Below are 16,619 nucleotides of genomic sequence, written 5' to 3'. Positions count from 1 at the left end.
TGCAATAATCTACTATTAGTAGTAGACTGACTGTGATACTGTCATCTATACAAAATGTCAAGGTGTGATACAGCGCTACCAGCCACGGATGAGATGCAATACTGTGCTCTCTGCAAGCAGAGTGTAATACCATGCTATTATACTATACTATACTATACTATGTGCAGACAAATATGATGTGATACTATACTGTGTGCGGACAGATAGGGTGTAATACTGTAATGTGTGCAGACTAATAAGGGGTGATACTATACTGTGTGCGGACAGATAGGGTGTAATACTGTAATGTGTGCAGACTAATAAGGGGTGATACTATACTGTGTGCGGACAGATAGGGTGCAATACTGTACTGTGTGCAGACAGATAGGGTGTGATACTGTACTGTGTGCAGACAGATAGGGTGTGATACTGTACTATGTGTGGACAGATAGGGTGTGATACTGTAATGTGTGCTGACAAATATGATGTGATACTATACTGTGTGCGGACAGATAGGGTGTGATACTGTACCGTGTGCAGACAGATAGTGTGGGATACTGTACCGTGTGCAGACAGATAGGGTGTGAAACTGTACCGTGTGCAGACAGATAGGGTGTGATACTGTAATGTGTGCAGACTAATAAGGTGTGGTACTATACTGTGTGCAGACAGATAGGGTGTGATACTGTACCATGTGCAGACAGATAGGGTGTGATACTGCACCGTGTGCAGACAGATAGGGTGTGATACTGTACCGTTTGCAGACAGATAGGGTGTGATACTGTACCATGTGCAGACAGATAGGGTGAGATACTGTACCGTGTGCAGACAGATAGGGTGTGATACTGTAATGTGTGCAGACTAATAATGTGTGGTACTATACTGTGTGCGGACAGATAGGGTGCGATACTGTACCGTGTGCAGACAGATAGGGTGTGATACTGCACCGTGTGCAGACAGATAGGGTGTGATACGGTACCGTTTGCAGACAGATAAGGGGTGATACTGTACCATGTGCAGACAGATAGGGTGAGATACTGTACCGTGTGCAGACAGATAGGGTGTGATACTGTAATGTGTGCAGACTAATAAGGTGTGGTACTATACTGTCTGCGGACAGATAGGGTGCGATACTGTACCGTGTGCAGACAGATAGGGTGTGATACTGCACCGTGTGCAGACAGATAGGGTGTGATACTGTACCGTTTGCAGACTGATAGGGTGTGATACTGTACCGTGTGCAGACAGATAGGGTGAGATACTGTACCGTGTGCAGACAGATAGGGTGTGATACTGTAATGTGTGCAGACTAATAAGGGGTGATACTATACTGTGTGCGGACAGATAGGGTGTAATACTGTAATGTGTGCAGACTAATAAGGGGTGATACTATACTGTGTGCGGACAGATAGGGTGTAATACTGTAATGTGTGCAGACTAATAAGGGGTGATACTATACTGTGTGCGGACAGATAGGGTGTAATACTGTAATGTGTGCAGACTAATAAGGGGTGATACTATACTGTGTGCGGACAGATAGGGTGCAATACTGTACCGTGTGCAGACAGATAGGGTGTGATACTGTACTGTGTGCAGACAGATAGGGTGTGATACTGTACTATGTGTGGACAGATAGGGTGTGATACTGTAATGTGTGCAGACTAATAAGGGGTGATACTATAATGTGTGCAGACAGATAGGGTGTGATGCTGTACTATGTGTGGACAGATAGGGTGTGATACTGTAATGTGTGCTGACAAATATGATGTGATACTATACTGTGTGCGCACAGATAGGGTGTGATACTGTACCGTGTGCAGACAGATAGTGTGGGATACTGTACCGTGTGCAGACAGATAGGGTGTGAAACTGTACCGTGTGCAGACAGATAGGGTGTGATACTGTAATGTGTGCAGACTAATAAGGTGTGGTACTATACTGTGTGCAGACAGATAGGGTGTGATACTGTACCATGTGCAGACAGATAGGGTGTGATACTGCACCGTGTGCAGACAGATAGGGTGTGATACTGTACCGTTTGCAGACAGATAGGGTGTGATACTGTACCATGTGCAGACAGATAGGGTGAGATACTGTACCGTGTGCAGACAGATAGGGTGTGATACTGTAATGTGTGCAGACTAATAATGTGTGGTACTATACTGTGTGCGGACAGATAGGGTGCGATACTGTACCGTTTGCAGACAGATAAGGGGTGATACTGTACCATGTGCAGACAGATAGGGTGAGATACTGTACCGTGTGCAGACAGATAGGGTGTGATACTGTAATGTGTGCAGACTAATAAGGTGTGGTACTATACTGTCTGCGGACAGATAGGGTGCGATACTGTACCGTGTGCAGACAGATAGGGTGTGATACTGCACCGTGTGCAGACAGATAGGGTGTGATACTGTACCGTTTGCAGACTGATAGGGTGTGATACTGTACCGTGTGCAGACAGATAGGGTGAGATACTGTACCGTGTGCAGACAGATAGGGTGTAATACTGCACTTTCTACAAATAGATGGGGTGTGATACTGTAATATTTGCGGACAGATAGGGTGTGATACTGTATTACGTGGGGATTGCATACAATACGGTACTGTCTGCACATAGACTGGGTGTGAAATGGTGCTGTTTTCACATGGATGGATGTGATGCTATACGGAACACACATGGTTTGTATGATATCCTGTGTAATATGTGTTGGTATGCTGTGCCGTACTGACATGGATTTGATACATGCTGTGGTATCTGCACCCATGTATATGTTGATAGTATCAGACATGTGCATGCATGACATGTGATATTGGAACCACACCTCATGTATTGAGAGAATGGAGTATCTGCATGTTTGTATGTGATAGTATGTTCTCACGGGTTCTGTGATACCGTACCTTGCGTGCTTCCAACATTCGGACCAGCTGCACGGAAATCTGAGCAAATGGAGGACGCTCGTAGGGTCGGTCTCGCCAGCACTGTCTCATCATATCATATCTGGACAAAGCAGAGAAACACAGAAGGCACTATGAGTGTGTCTGTGTAACAACACATGGAGAGCTGATGGGACCATCATGGCTCACACGCTGTAGACGTTCAGCGCTGTACGGAAATCTGATTCCAGTCACTGAGGGCACGGTTCGCCTAAACCTTTGGACTAAGGGCCTCATTTATGGGATTTTTGCGTAGGGCAGCCTTGCTGCACTGTCCTACGCCAAGGTGAAAGGGCAGGAATGAACAATAATAAAGCAATACGGCGCATTCCTGTCCTTTCCACTTGCACTGGTGCACTTTTGGAAGCCTAGTGCCAATGTAGGCACCTTTGCACCATTGCGCAACGTGTGCCTCCATTGCAGACAGGGACACATTCCAGTACAAAAAACAATTGTAGGATGAGTTTTCTTCTTTCTATGTGTGGTGCAAAATGAAAGGGGGAAAAACGAGGAGAAATAAACATATTTCTTTTCGTTATGTCTCACCTCGGGAGGGGTAAGCATGTGGCGCTTCCCCAGGTTCACAAGTCCTTGTAAATCCGGGGCAGCATCAAATTCCATGGGTGTTACGTGGGAAAACGCACTGCAACGCCCATGGAGCGTCTCCCGGGCGCAGAGTAAGGTGAAGCAGCAATTTGCACTGCGTTGCATTACTCGTGATTCAGGAGGCCACTCAAAGCAGCGCAGGGTGGCTTTGCGCAGCTTCATACATCTTTATGAGAGCTCTGCGTCACACACGTACCACTTTACGTGGGGAAAAAGTGACGTAGGGCTCCAAACATAAGCCCCTAAATGTTCAACTTATGCCCGCAAAGGGCTTTAGTTATGCATTCAAATTCAGCTGAGAAATTCACAAAACATATACGTAAGCTGGTAAGAGGATTTACTCATGCCTAAGAATAGTCCAGTGTGATGTAAATCATCTCCTAGGAGCAGGAACGAGGGCATTCCATGGTGCTGATGCTCTAGAATGTTTATGGTATTTCACATAAGGCAATTTTGCAAACGCATTTGGAAATTATGAATAAGGACTTATGAAGAACGTAATTTAGAATTCACAAAACCTTTCTAGGTGCACCTTTGGAAATCTTTTTGAAATATAACAATTCATGAATCTGTGCCTTGAGGGCATACACCTCCTGGTACAGATTACACATTATTTTGAGGTTCGGGACCCACGTGAGGCAATGCTTGACCTCCTGTGCAGAATGAGTGGGTTCAGGAAGGAGGGCGTATGGGTAAACGGAGAGGGAGTAAATTGGCACTTACACCTCGTCGTCACAGTTTAGAGGCTTCTCCATCCGGTAGCCCTGTGGCAGCTTCTCGTACAGCTCTGCACACGTCATGCCACAGTACGGTGTCCCACCTGTGACAAAACAACAAAAGAGTCATGTGGAGGAGAACATGTCAGAAGTGTGTGAACTGCTCGGGAGATGGTGCATGAAACAGCACTTAGAAACAAGTGTCTGTGCCCTGAAGAAGTCTCTAAAACGTTCTCTACAATTGCTGAAACATGTTGCATCACTTATAGTTGTGAAGAATTCATTGTGAAAAGTGGGGTCATATGCTTTCGTTTTTATTTTGACACTGTCTGCTGCCATCTTTTCTGGGTTTTTGTGTTTATTTTCTATCATTTTATGTTTTAAACTGTTTTCATTATAAATAAAGGCCGCATTTGAAGTACATATTAAGAATGTGGAAATCAATGCCTTGGTATAGTACATTACACAGGCGATTGGTCTGCGATCTAGATAGAATTAGTTAATTTGTTAACATACTATTTTCGTCTTTTATTTTTGCATAACATTGTCTCCAGCATCTGGTACAGGTGTGATTGCTTCAAATCTGTACAGTTCATCAGGATTGTTTGCACAGTCGCTGAATATTTGGTATTCATCAATCAGCCCAGGAAGGGAACTGGACTGCACCAGATCATGAAAAGCTGATGCTTTTCAGCACATTTCAGCTCTACCCCAGTGGAATGCTGAGACTTGCCCAGAAGCAGGAAGCGGAGAAAAGGGGAGGGAAAATCATTGCATCCTTCCTTGATTTCCAAATCCCATAGGACTCAAACTGACCCAAACCCCCTTTTTATAACTCCTTGAAATCATATGAATCAATCAAGGCGCTTATAAAATGCTCAGTTCTCAAAGGCTCTTTTGGTGCACAAGGTGTATGAGTTAATATACTGAATAAAAGAAGGTGTAAAAATGAACCAATAAAGGTTATTAAACAGGAAGAAGGAATGGAACAGTAATGTGGTCTTAAGCATGCACAAACCGCCTAGCAGTGACGTCAGAAGAGGCGGCTCCTGCACCGCTGCTGGTGGACACAAGGTTCAGCTTCTGTCCCACGCGTCTCACGTGCCAGCTGCGTTTTGTTAGTGAGGGAGAGGGGGTGTCACCCTCGTCCTTTGCAGTGACACTAAACATTAACAAAAAATGGCAATGAATTGCCATTTTATTTTTCACGTTCAGCGGGGATACAAGTGGGCGTGTCCTCCTCTGCTGCTGATTGGTAGCATAGAGGACGGGAGGGGCACGATGGACCCTTCAAATTGCGCATGTCAGTTTGGCCGGCTCTCTTGAGGGCCTGAAGGAGCGTCCAGCCAGATCAGGCACACAACGCCTATTGGGCTCAAAAGGCTTCAGCCCCCTCTCCCCCCCGTCGTGTGTGTCATCCTGGGCAGAGACAACTTCCCGGGCACACGTACAGCCTCACCCGAGTATTTCACAGGTCTTTAAAAGATCATTTTACTTGTTAACCAGGCTTTGTTGTTTTTTATCTCTTCTTAGAGGCCCTGCCTCTCCACTCTGCCTATTGCTGGAAGAATCAGCTCCCCCCCTGAAATGTTTACTATCCTCCACCCCGAAATTTGTCTCTAGTTGCACCTCTGAGCCAAATGGCGTTCAACAGCATCGAATGACCGTACATGTTCTCGTCCCTGGAAAAGAAGCACTTCGGCCCAGAATTTAATAAATGGGTTAGACTTCTATACAGCGACCCGAGGGCGCGGGTTAGAGTCAACAGCACTGTATCCAGAGGCTTTGCATTGCAGCGGGGAGCAAGGCAGGGATGCCCGTTGTCCCCTATGATCTTTGCGCTGGCACTTGAGCCCTTGGCGGCATGGGTCCAGGGAGACCATCTAGTGAAGGGCATCAAGGGAACTGGAGAGTGGGAAGAGCATATCTAGCTCTACGGTGATGATGTGCTGCTTTTTGTCACCAGACCCTAAAGCACAGTGGCTAGACTGCTTCACATATTTTGGATTTTCGGCAGCTATTCAGATTAACTGGGATAAAATCCCTAATACTTTGACTATCGAGAGACGCACCACCTAGATTGGCAAGGGACGCGCTCCTGCTGGTGTGAACGCATTTCAAGTATCTGGGTATCCAGGGACCCCAAGGATTTCTTAGAAAATAATCTCCTTCCACTGATTGAGCGCTTCAGGGGATGTGACATATTGGCGGGGCTCCCTTTGTCTCTGATGGGCAGGGCGGTCCTGTTTAAAATGATGGCCCTGCCCCGGTTTCTATACGTCCTCCAGAGCACACCTGATCGGGTCGCACCCGAACTCTTCAGGAAAATAGAACAGGAATTAAACGGGCTCCTTTGGAATGGGAGGAGGTCCGGAATAACGCTATATAAGTTGCAGAGGGGGGTGTATGATGGAGGGCTGGCAGTCCCAGACATCAAGAGGTACTACTGGGCAGCGCAGTTGACCAATCAATGGGTGGGTTTACGCTGACAGAGAAGAGCCGGCCTATCCAGTGGACCATCATGCAATGGGCGAGAGGGGTTACGTAGTGGCACTATACCGCAAGAAGGGAGTATATCAGACGCTGGTGCACACCCAGACAGTGATCCAAATACAGCAAGAGGTCCGTCAGTATTTAAAACGCACTGGCAAAATATGGAAAAAACCTTCCTCTGGGACAGTGATCTATGAAAAGAGGTTAAAAACCTGGAGGGATTCCACAAGTGGGGACTACTGGGGACAGGCACGAGGGGACATTTTGTAAAACTAGGCCCTGTTTGCATTTGAGGACCTGCAGACTGAATACAGTTTAAGTGCCAGTATTTGTAAAGTGCACAGCTACCTCCGGAGAGGTGTCCCGGCGCTATTGCCCAGAGTCACATGGTGCTGGGCTAACCTGCCGCCTGAGCTCCCACCGTGAAGCCTGTGGTCCGGAGTCAGGCACCCTGCCCATCTATCCGGGGTATTGGGGAGAGATTGAGCGGGTTATGGCTGAGGTCACGGGGCTGGAGGTCTCACTAGAAGCGAGATGGCTTCTCCTGTGTGTAACGGGCAACGGGGCCTGGCCTGAAGACCAAAAGAAGTGGCTCCTGCTGTCTGCTATAGTGGCAAAGAGGAACAGAGCCAGGGCTTGGGGTTCAGAGCTCCCAACAAACCTGACAGACTGGAAACAAGACTTGGATTGGTGTAGTCAGACCGAGAAAGTTATATATCAAAGCAGAGGCTGTCCCAAGAAGTGGGAGAAGGTATGGGGGAGGTTGGGGGAGTATTGAGGGCATTAGCAGGGTTGCCAGAGGTCTGATCCCTCTGCTCTTTGATGCACTGTCTCACGCTGACCTGGGTGGGGTGCTCCTTTGAAGCCTATGGGTATTTTGGTGCTCAAGATCCAACACTTGTTGCTGTGTCAAACCATGTGTTCAATGTAAGATTGATACATCTGTATATTGTACCTGACCAGAATGTTGGCTAAACAGAACATTAAAAAACACAAATACGATAGTGTCTCTGAACCTGCCAAGATCTGGCAATGCCTATAAACTGGTTAGCCATAAAGCATAACTGAGAAAAAGAAAGAGAAACAGGGGTGAAGGAAAGAAAGAGGGGGAGAGAGACGGGCAGAGACAAAGTGAGAGAAAATCAGAGACAGAAAGAGAAGAGATAAAAAAGGAGAGAGCTAAGAGAGAGAAACAGAGAAGGACACAGACAGAAAGAGAGAGAGAGGGGGAAAGAGACAGAGATAGGAAGGAGAGTGGTGAGATAGAGAAACAGAAAGAGACAGAGATATAGAGAGAGACAGAGAGAAAGAGGGGGGAGAGTAGACAGATCAGAGACAGAGAGACAGACAGACAGAAAGGAAAGAGAAAGAGACAGAGCAAGAGAAAGACAGAGGGAGAGAGAGAGATAGGACAGAGATGAGAGAGAGAGAACGAGGAGAGAGATGAGAGAGGAGAGAGATGAAACAGAGTGAGAGACAAAGAGAGAGAAAACAGAGAGAGAGAGAGAGAGAGAGAGAGAGAGGAAAGAAAGACAGAGAGAGCGGGAGGAAGGACAAAGATGAGAGAGAAAGAGAGGAGAGAGACAGAAAAAGAGGGAGAGACAAAGAGAGAAACATGGACAGAGGGAGAGAGAGAAAGGGAGACTAACAGGCAGAGAGAGATCTGAGAAAGACTGAGGGAGAGCAGAGAGACAAAGACAGAGGGAGGGTGAGATATAGAAAGAGAACGAGGGTAAACAGAGATAGAAAGAAAGAAATAGAGAGCACAGAGATGAGAGGGAGAAAGATAGATAGAGAAAAAGGAGAGATGAAAAAGGCGAGAGATTAGAGAGAAAAACAGAGAGAGACACAGAGATTGAGCTTGAGGACAAAGATGAGAGAGCGAAAGGAGAGAGTCAGAAACAGAGAGAGGAAGAGACAGAGAGAGAAAGATGGACAGAGGGAGAGAAAGAGAGCGAGACAGAGAGGCAGAGAGAAATGAGAGAGAGACAGAAAGAGAAAGACAGATAGGGAGTGAGATATAGAAAGAGGGGAAAAAGAGAGACATAGAGAGGACAGGGATGTGAGAGAGAGAGAAAGAGAAAGACAGACTTAGAAAGAGGAGGAATGAAAAAGGAGGGAGATGAGAGAGGAAAGAGAAGAGAGAGCTTGAGAGAGAGGGAGAGAGAGAAAGAGAGAGAGAGAAAACAAAGAGAGTAACATCGAGAGAGGAGAGAGACCTTCGAAAGTGAGAGAGGAGAACAATGAGAGAGAGAGAGAGAGACAAAAAGTGAGAGAGGCAAAAAAGAAGGAGAGACATGGAGAGACAGATGGACAGAGGGAGAGAGAGCGAGACAGAGAGAGAGAGAGACACAGTGAGCTGAGAGAGAGTCAAAGAGAAAGATTCTGTACATCTGTTATGTGATTGAGATGGTTAGATGTAAACGCAGCTCTTGCCTCGTTTGAAGGTTTCACAGGGGAAGGTGTGGACTAATGGATACACATGCAATTCTGGAAGAGTGAGACCTGGGCTCTGAACTCAGCTTCATCACACTGTGTGATCCTGTGAAAAGCATTCAACTTCCTTTGCTCCGTTTGCCTCAGCATCCAAAATGCAGCGCTTGGAAGATATACAATTGCATTTGTGCGCTACGGAAAATGGATGCTATAAAGAGGTCATAATCCTCTATCGGGCACAAAGTACAACAACTCATATACCAAACCGAACACAGGCCTGAGGTGTGTGCACTCTGGGTTTTGGGTCGAAACATGTATCTTCCCATCTGATCAAAACTAGCAATTTCAAGAATCAAAGAAAGAAGGTGCTCTTCCAAGACCAAACACTAGATGGCGGGGTTAAGCAAAGTACGCATATTTATTATATACTCAAGGAAAGGCAGAGAAAGCCAAGGAGAAGCAGTGTTAGTATAGTTGCCTCAGTGACCACGTCTCACTGAATGACAGTGAGCCAATGGGAGCACCGGAAAGGGACAGGCTGTGGCAGAATTCAGTGATAACTACAAGAGCTGGGAGGGGGGCGTGTACTCACCCAGGCTGACGATCTCCCACAGCAGGACCCCGAACGACCACCTGAGAAACAAGAAACAGCGAAACATGTGTCACACGTGAAACCCAAGGTCAGCAAAGAACAAAGAGTGAAGCAGAGCAGAAAGGTTTTGAGGCATGGGCAAAGTGGGCTCTGACCCAGGACCCCTGCCTTTCAGGTGGCCCCTGATGGAGGCAGCGCCAAGACACCTCAGGGTATAAGAGCGCTCTATCAATTCCATAACATAACAAAATAACATAACAACAGCTCTGTTCGCAGAGTCTTGCCTTGATGACCAAGAATAATTTTTAAACTGATTGTTTTTAATGCTGTTTCCCATTAATTTATTTTGAATATGGTTGATGTATGAGAGTCTATTACAAACATATTTAGACAAAAGTTGTGTTTATGTCAAGTAAAAGCCATCAAAAAGTTCTTATTTTTGATCAAAAGAGGACTATTTGCAGTTATGTTAGTGAGTTCCTGCTGTATTACAATATTGAATACTGAAGTCGCTCTCCCTGAATATTGCCTGTGCCTGTGTCCTGTCAGTGGCCTGTCCAAAGAGGGCATGAAAGAGCTGACATCGATACTACTATTATAAAGAGAGAACTTGCACCTTTTGGCCAGGTAAATTCGGGAACCACAGCGCCAATCTACACACCCGATACATCTATGAAAATGTCAGGGTGTGTAGATGGACATAGGCTATATAAATAAAATAAAAAAAGTAAATTTAAAAAAATTACGTTTCTAAACAAAGTAGTCCCCTGAAAGTAGCGCCGGCCGGGACCTAGCGCTGGCCACGACGCGACGTGCGTGATGACGACAAGGAGGAGGGCGGTGCAGTAATGCCTCGATTTCAGTCACTCAGGGCCGTGTCTCTCTTCTATGTCTACGGCTCTGCAGCGAGCTGTGGGCAGGCCTCGGAGTGCTCACTTTTCGACACACTAAAGATGGCGACAACGGGGGAGCTGAGTGCCGGGCTGGAGAGTCCGAGCGATGAGTGCGGTGGAGCGAGGGTCCGCGTTTGAGCGCACTGCCCGGAGAGTTGCTGGAACGCATCCTCTGCTCCCCAGGACTTACTGCCGCTGACATCTGCCGCGCGGCTCGGAGCTGCTGAAGGTTGCGGGATCTTTGCGGGGCCCGAGGAAAGGTGTGGAGGCAGCAGTTTCGGAGGAGGTACTGGGGCGCAAAGGGTTTACGATTATTATTTTCATTTTTCAATCTTTATTTCGACCATTTGGTCATAAAAGATACACATACATTAAAATCACAAAAATTCTGTCACATTTGATAAAACATCAGTGCGTGATTTAAAAATCCACTTCAAACATTATTAACAATGTTAAAAATAGAGCAATCTACAGACTACCCAGCATTTTTTAAAAGACAATTACGCGTATGCCATACATTTGTAAAAAATTTGGCAAGCGCAAAAACGATTGGGCCGGAAACATCACATTTTAAAATCCTGTACATAGGTATATATTCCCTGCCACCCAAGTTCTTAATCAAAGGCAGCAGCCAGTACTTTCTGGCTGCCTTATATGCTGGGCAGAAAAAGATCACATGTAAGTCATTTTCCTCTTTGTCAGCGCAAAGGGGGCAATACTTAGTGGAAGGGACTTGCGACCAGGTGCTAGAAAAGGAGCGCAAAGGCAATGTACCGTATCTCCACTGGAGAAATAACTTTCTAGTGAGTACGGGATATATGGGATCAAAAGCCTTTTCAAGTGCATAGAGATCCTTATTTTGCAGGAATTTAGAAGAAAGGGACCCCTCTGTCTGGGTAGCTAAAGCCCTTACCCTTTTGTGTTCATGATACAGATTCGCAAAAAATCTCTTAGAGATTCTAGGTGCTGTATCTGCTGGTTTAGTCCACAGTTCGGGGAGCCCCAGATCTGTGCAGGTTGACTGGATATTTTGGACCCAGGGGATACTGAGCGCCTTGGGGTGTTTTAATAGTTCGACCAGTTCCGCCCTATAGTCGGCGAGATCGTCGCTGCTCCAAAGCCTGCGCCAGAAGGCAATGGGTCTTAGACTTATCTCGTCGGCGAGAGGCCGTAGCCCTAGATCAAGCCTCAAAGGGAGAAGTGGGGTGCTAGAAGGAAGTGCGGTAATTTGTCTTATGAATCTGTTTTCCGTGGATGACAGATTCCGACATGGGGTGTGGCCCCACAGTTCAGCCCCATACAGGATCGCCCCCCTGGCCTGTGCTTTATATATCTGAATTAGGGCCCCCAATGGGCGATAGGTCGAACCGGTCATCATCCGGGAGATACCCCCGGTAATTTGTACTAGTTTAAGGTTAGCCCTGGTTTGATGGGTCCCCCAGGTCATATTTTCGTTGAGTGTCACGCCGAGATATTCAAACGTGGCTACTCTTTCCAGCGGTGCTGCTCCCAGCAGGGGATTCGGGCGCTGTTTGGGGCTTGGATTCAATACCATATATTTGGTTTTTGTGGCATTGATTTCCAGTCCTCTGTCCTGACAGAAGGCCACAAAGGCATCAAGTATCCTTTGGATGCCCATGGGAGTTTTAGATACCAACAGTGTGTCGTCCGCAAACATTATTGCGGGCACGCTGTTGCCGTTTAGTTTGGGGGCATCTGTGTAGTCGGTGGCGTTCAGATGAGCGATTACCCCGTTGACAAAGAGGCAAAACAGGGTCGGCGCCAGCACACAGCCCTGTCTTACCCCTCTGCCCACGGGGAATCTGTCAGTCAGCTCCCCCGACCTCCCACACCTCACCTGGGCATAATTGTTATGGTGCAGCCTCTGCAAGGTCAATAAGATGTCTGGTGGTACGCCCATCCCTGCCAGAATGACCCAGAGTTTTCCCCTGGGCACGAGGTCGAAGGCGGCTCGTAGGTCCACGAAAATCGTGTACAAACTGCCACCCTCGAACCTCACTGTCTTCCAGTACACCAGGTTCAATCTAAAGACCTGGTCCACAGTCGATACCCCTTTCCTAAAGCCTGCCTGGTGTGGACTGAGGGCGCCTGCCTCCTCGATCCATTCCTGAAGCCTATTCAGGAGAACCCTGCCGAACAACTTCTGCGCTACATCTATCAGGCTGATCGGTCTGTAGTTGGCTGGGAGGAGGGGGGATCCCTTTTTGAAAATCGGGACCACCTCAGCCCCCAGCCAAGTACTAGGGATTTCCATCCCACCGAGGATACCATTAAAAAGAGCAGCGAGGTAGGGCGCCCAGACGGTGGGCTCCTGCTTGTACAGGTCTCCCGGTAGCCCATCCAGCCCAGGGGCCTTCCCCGAAGCCAGGCCTGAAATGGCAGCAGTGACCTCACTCAGTGTTATTTGGTCCACCTGAGAGCCCTGCCTTTCCGGTTCAATTGACACAGGAAGTTCTCCGGACTCAGCGCTGTATAAGGACTGGAAGTGGGCCTGCCACACTCCAGGAGCTATGTTAGGCTCCACTGCCGAATGTAAACTCCCTGATCCCCCGTTCGCCATTCTCCAGAACAGGCGTTGATCTTGCACTGCTAGGGCCTTAGTGAGTTCTTCCCACTGGTTTTCCTCCCATTCTATTTTAGCCTGGGCGAGAAGTTTCTTATAGGCTTGCCTATATTGCTTAAGGCGTTCCCCTCCTTTGCCCTCCTTTATTACTCCGAGGAGTTCTGTTTTGGCCCGTCTACAGGCCACATTGTACCATTGGGTTTTACCTTGGCACCTCTCTCTTGGCTTTCGTACCTTACATGTGAAGTGGGGTGCCGCAACTTTTATAAGTTCCTTGTGGGCATCAGACAATTTGCTCCTTATATCTATTTTTCTTGCTACACTATCAAGGTCCCCAACAATTTCCAGGATAGGGGTAATCTCTGCATAGAGCAAAGGGAGTTTGTCCTTTTTTGTGACCAGATGCTCCCACCTGATTCTTCTCCTACTGTTGTCTATAAGGAGCGTGGGGTGGTTCCCTTCTTCCTGGGTCACTAAGCCCTGAGGTGCTGGATGAACAAGATCTAACTCAAGGGCATTGTGGTCACTATCCAACCTATCTATTACCCTAAAATCCTGTATAGTTGACCACCTCGCTAGTTGGACCAGAATGTACGATTAGAACAACAATTCGGGGGGCGCGAGTGAGTCTGGGCGGGAGGGGGGCGCAAGTGAGTCTGGGCGGGAGGAGGCGCGAGTGATCCGGGCGGGAGGGGGGCGCGAGTGAGTCGGGGCGGGAGGGAGTCTGTGCGGAAGGGGGTCGGGGCGGGAGCGGGTGTACTGCCCCCAGCCCCTTTCTGCCCCAGGCAACCCTGGGGCGGGCTGCTAGTTGGATCATAAATTCACAGTTGTTCTGGACGGGGGACCACAATATATGTTTGGCCCAGGCCCGCCAAAATGCTTAAGTTGTCCCAGAAGCAGAGACACCCACACTGTGCGCTAACACCCCGTTCACTGAGAGAGCCTCTGAGATTAAAAGACTATAGAACGTCAACCAGGCGTGTAACGCCCATTGGGCTGAAAGGGCTTCAGCCCCCCTTGTCATGTGTGTCAGCGCGGGCTAAGACAGGGGTGCGGGCACCCACACAGCCGCACCTGAGTACTTCACAGGTCTTTAAAAGACCATTTACTTGCTAACAAGGCTTTGTTGTGTTTTCACCCCTTCTTAGAGCCCCTGCAACTCCACTCCACTCTAGTTGCGCCACGGATGTCAACTTGGCATGAGAACAGAAGGTCCTGGATACAAGAGACCCCTACCGGCTGTTCACAGGAAGCGGTATCGTGTCCGAAACCGCCATCTGCTGGAATATCCCATTACACAATCTTCTCAGAGGGGTGGGCATGCAGTCCTCACCGCCACCTGCTGGATTTTTTAGCAATTCCTTAATATTCTTTATTTGCGAATTCGCATTTTGCGAATTCGCAAATAAGGAATAATTTCCCATGCATTCCTATGGGCCAGGAGGCCCATAGGTATGATTGTGAAGTAATTCTCAAATTGCGAATTCGCAAATTGCTAATCGCAATTTGAAAATTATTTCAAGGGTGCAGGGGTGTCTCAAAGACACCCTGCTGGACCCCTGAAATGTACATGTGTGTGCATATGGCGCACATACATGCCCTATGGGCATGTGTGTGCGTCACATGCCACCTTAACAAATGACAAATTGTGCTTTTTTAAAAGAATTCGCAAATTACCATCAACAACAAGTTGGTGGTAATTTGCGATTTCTTACCCAAAATTCCCAAATTGAAATTGCTACATACATAGCATTTAAGGAATCGCAAAAATTGCAATTCCTTAAATTCTATGGCAAAATAAGGAATCACAATTTTTTGCGATTCCTTAAATTGAGATTTTTTAATACATTCCAAAACATGCAAAAAGGCCGTTTGCGATTCGCAAAGGCCGAAATTCTGCGAATTTCGGCCTTTACGAGTCGCGAAAGGCTTGATACATCTGCCCCAAGAAATGTTAGAGATTCGCAAAAAAATTGCGAATTTTTACCTACATTCCATTTTGCTATTCTCAAATAGCGATTCCTTAAAAATCGCTATTTGGGAATCGCAAAATGGAAATTACCTACATATGCCCCTACATGTCTCTCTCAGATTAATTGTTTGCATTTCTCCCGTCGGCCCCTGCTGTAGTACGGAGCACCTACCCTTGCTGTGTTGATGTCTCACTTGAGAACGACTCATTGTTTACACGCAACCAGGTTCATGTGGGTGAAAAAGTAGCACTTGTGTTTGATACAGCTGAACCCGCGGTTAAATCTGGTCTTAAGATGAACTCTCATAGACAGTTCCATCGGACTTGTCTGTGGTACCCCGCTCCCCCAAGCCCCTCTCCAGCGCTGCATGCAGATACAGTGGCTTTTCTATCCCTTTAGTCTTCTGAATAAATAAAAATGTTTTTTACTGCTACGTTGGAATAGATTTACTTTTGGCGCTTCTGTGGTTATTGTGCTCAAAAACACACTGATCCAGAGAGGAGCTGTATACTTCCTAAAAGCTGTGCCTCTGGGTGTCATGTGGATTAGTGCCCTTCAATTGCTGTTTTTTTTGCAGCATTTTTAAGATCTTCTTAGAGTTTTTTGTTGCTCAAATGGATGTAATTTCTGATATTTATACCTTTCCCTCATCTTCATTGCTTGATGTTTGCTCTTGAGAAAGAGTCACTCATAGTCGTCTAATATCACTCATAATTACACTGAAATTATGGGAATGTAACACATAAGCAAACTTGGCAGCTATGCCAGAAGCAGAACCTCTCGATCCCCTCTCAAGGATGAGACGCGATGAGCATCGCTCTCTCGCCTTCATTCTCCTCAAGACATGCACACCGACTCAGAGTGTCAGCAACGAGAATAGTGCAGTCTGCACAACACAACGACACCTCACAAAGAGCGCGCGCGAGAGAGAGAGAAAGAATACTTTATTTAGACAAGCAAGTCAGTTAAAGTGCAAAGTGCAAGTTAAAAGTGCTTAAAAGAAAATCAGCAGCACAATGCACACGTTTAGCCATATTTGATTAGAAAAAGATAAGAGCATATGAGATTAAAAAATATATCTTTATAAAATGTACACTTTAAGAGTGGCTTTACAGCACCTTGAGGAGCTGGAATATTAATAAAATAACATAGTTCAATTCAAAATCTTTATAAGAATTTTTGCAAATTCATAAAAGCAGTACAAACAATCCCAAGCAAATGACATAATTACAGTAATTAAAAACAACAGTGTTAAAAATCAATTATCAATATAGTTCTCAGATTTACTAAGGGTTCACAGCACCTTGAGGAGCTGTAATATTAATAAAATAACATAGTAATCAATGGAGTTATATCATGAAGTGGTATACAATTTAGCCACTTTGCTAGTTTGCTAAAAGTAAATGTTTT

The 16,619-nt window shown here is 46.6% G+C and overlaps 1 protein-coding gene across 1 annotated transcript in view; it reads right to left on the bottom strand.

Annotated features, from left to right (window-relative positions):
- The window catches only part of TIE1 (tyrosine kinase with immunoglobulin like and EGF like domains 1), a 242,227-nt gene that overhangs the window by 5,832 nt on the left and 219,776 nt on the right, over positions 1-16,619 (bottom strand). The window contains exons 20-22 of the mRNA XM_086952186.1: positions 9,760-9,800; positions 4,246-4,342; positions 2,881-2,980 (exon numbers count right to left, since the gene is read on the bottom strand). Coding sequence (XP_086808312.1) covers positions 2,881-2,980; positions 4,246-4,342; positions 9,760-9,800 — 238 coding nt within the window. The remainder of the gene's footprint in view (positions 1-2,880; positions 2,981-4,245; positions 4,343-9,759; positions 9,801-16,619) is intronic.

The sequence above is a fragment of the Lissotriton vulgaris genome, chromosome 1_1 (genome assembly GCF_964263255.1).
Source record: "Lissotriton vulgaris chromosome 1_1, aLisVul1.2, whole genome shotgun sequence".
NCBI classification, from domain to species: Eukaryota; Metazoa; Chordata; class Amphibia; order Caudata; family Salamandridae; genus Lissotriton; species Lissotriton vulgaris.
This window is presented reverse-complemented; position numbering and strand designations above follow the sequence as displayed.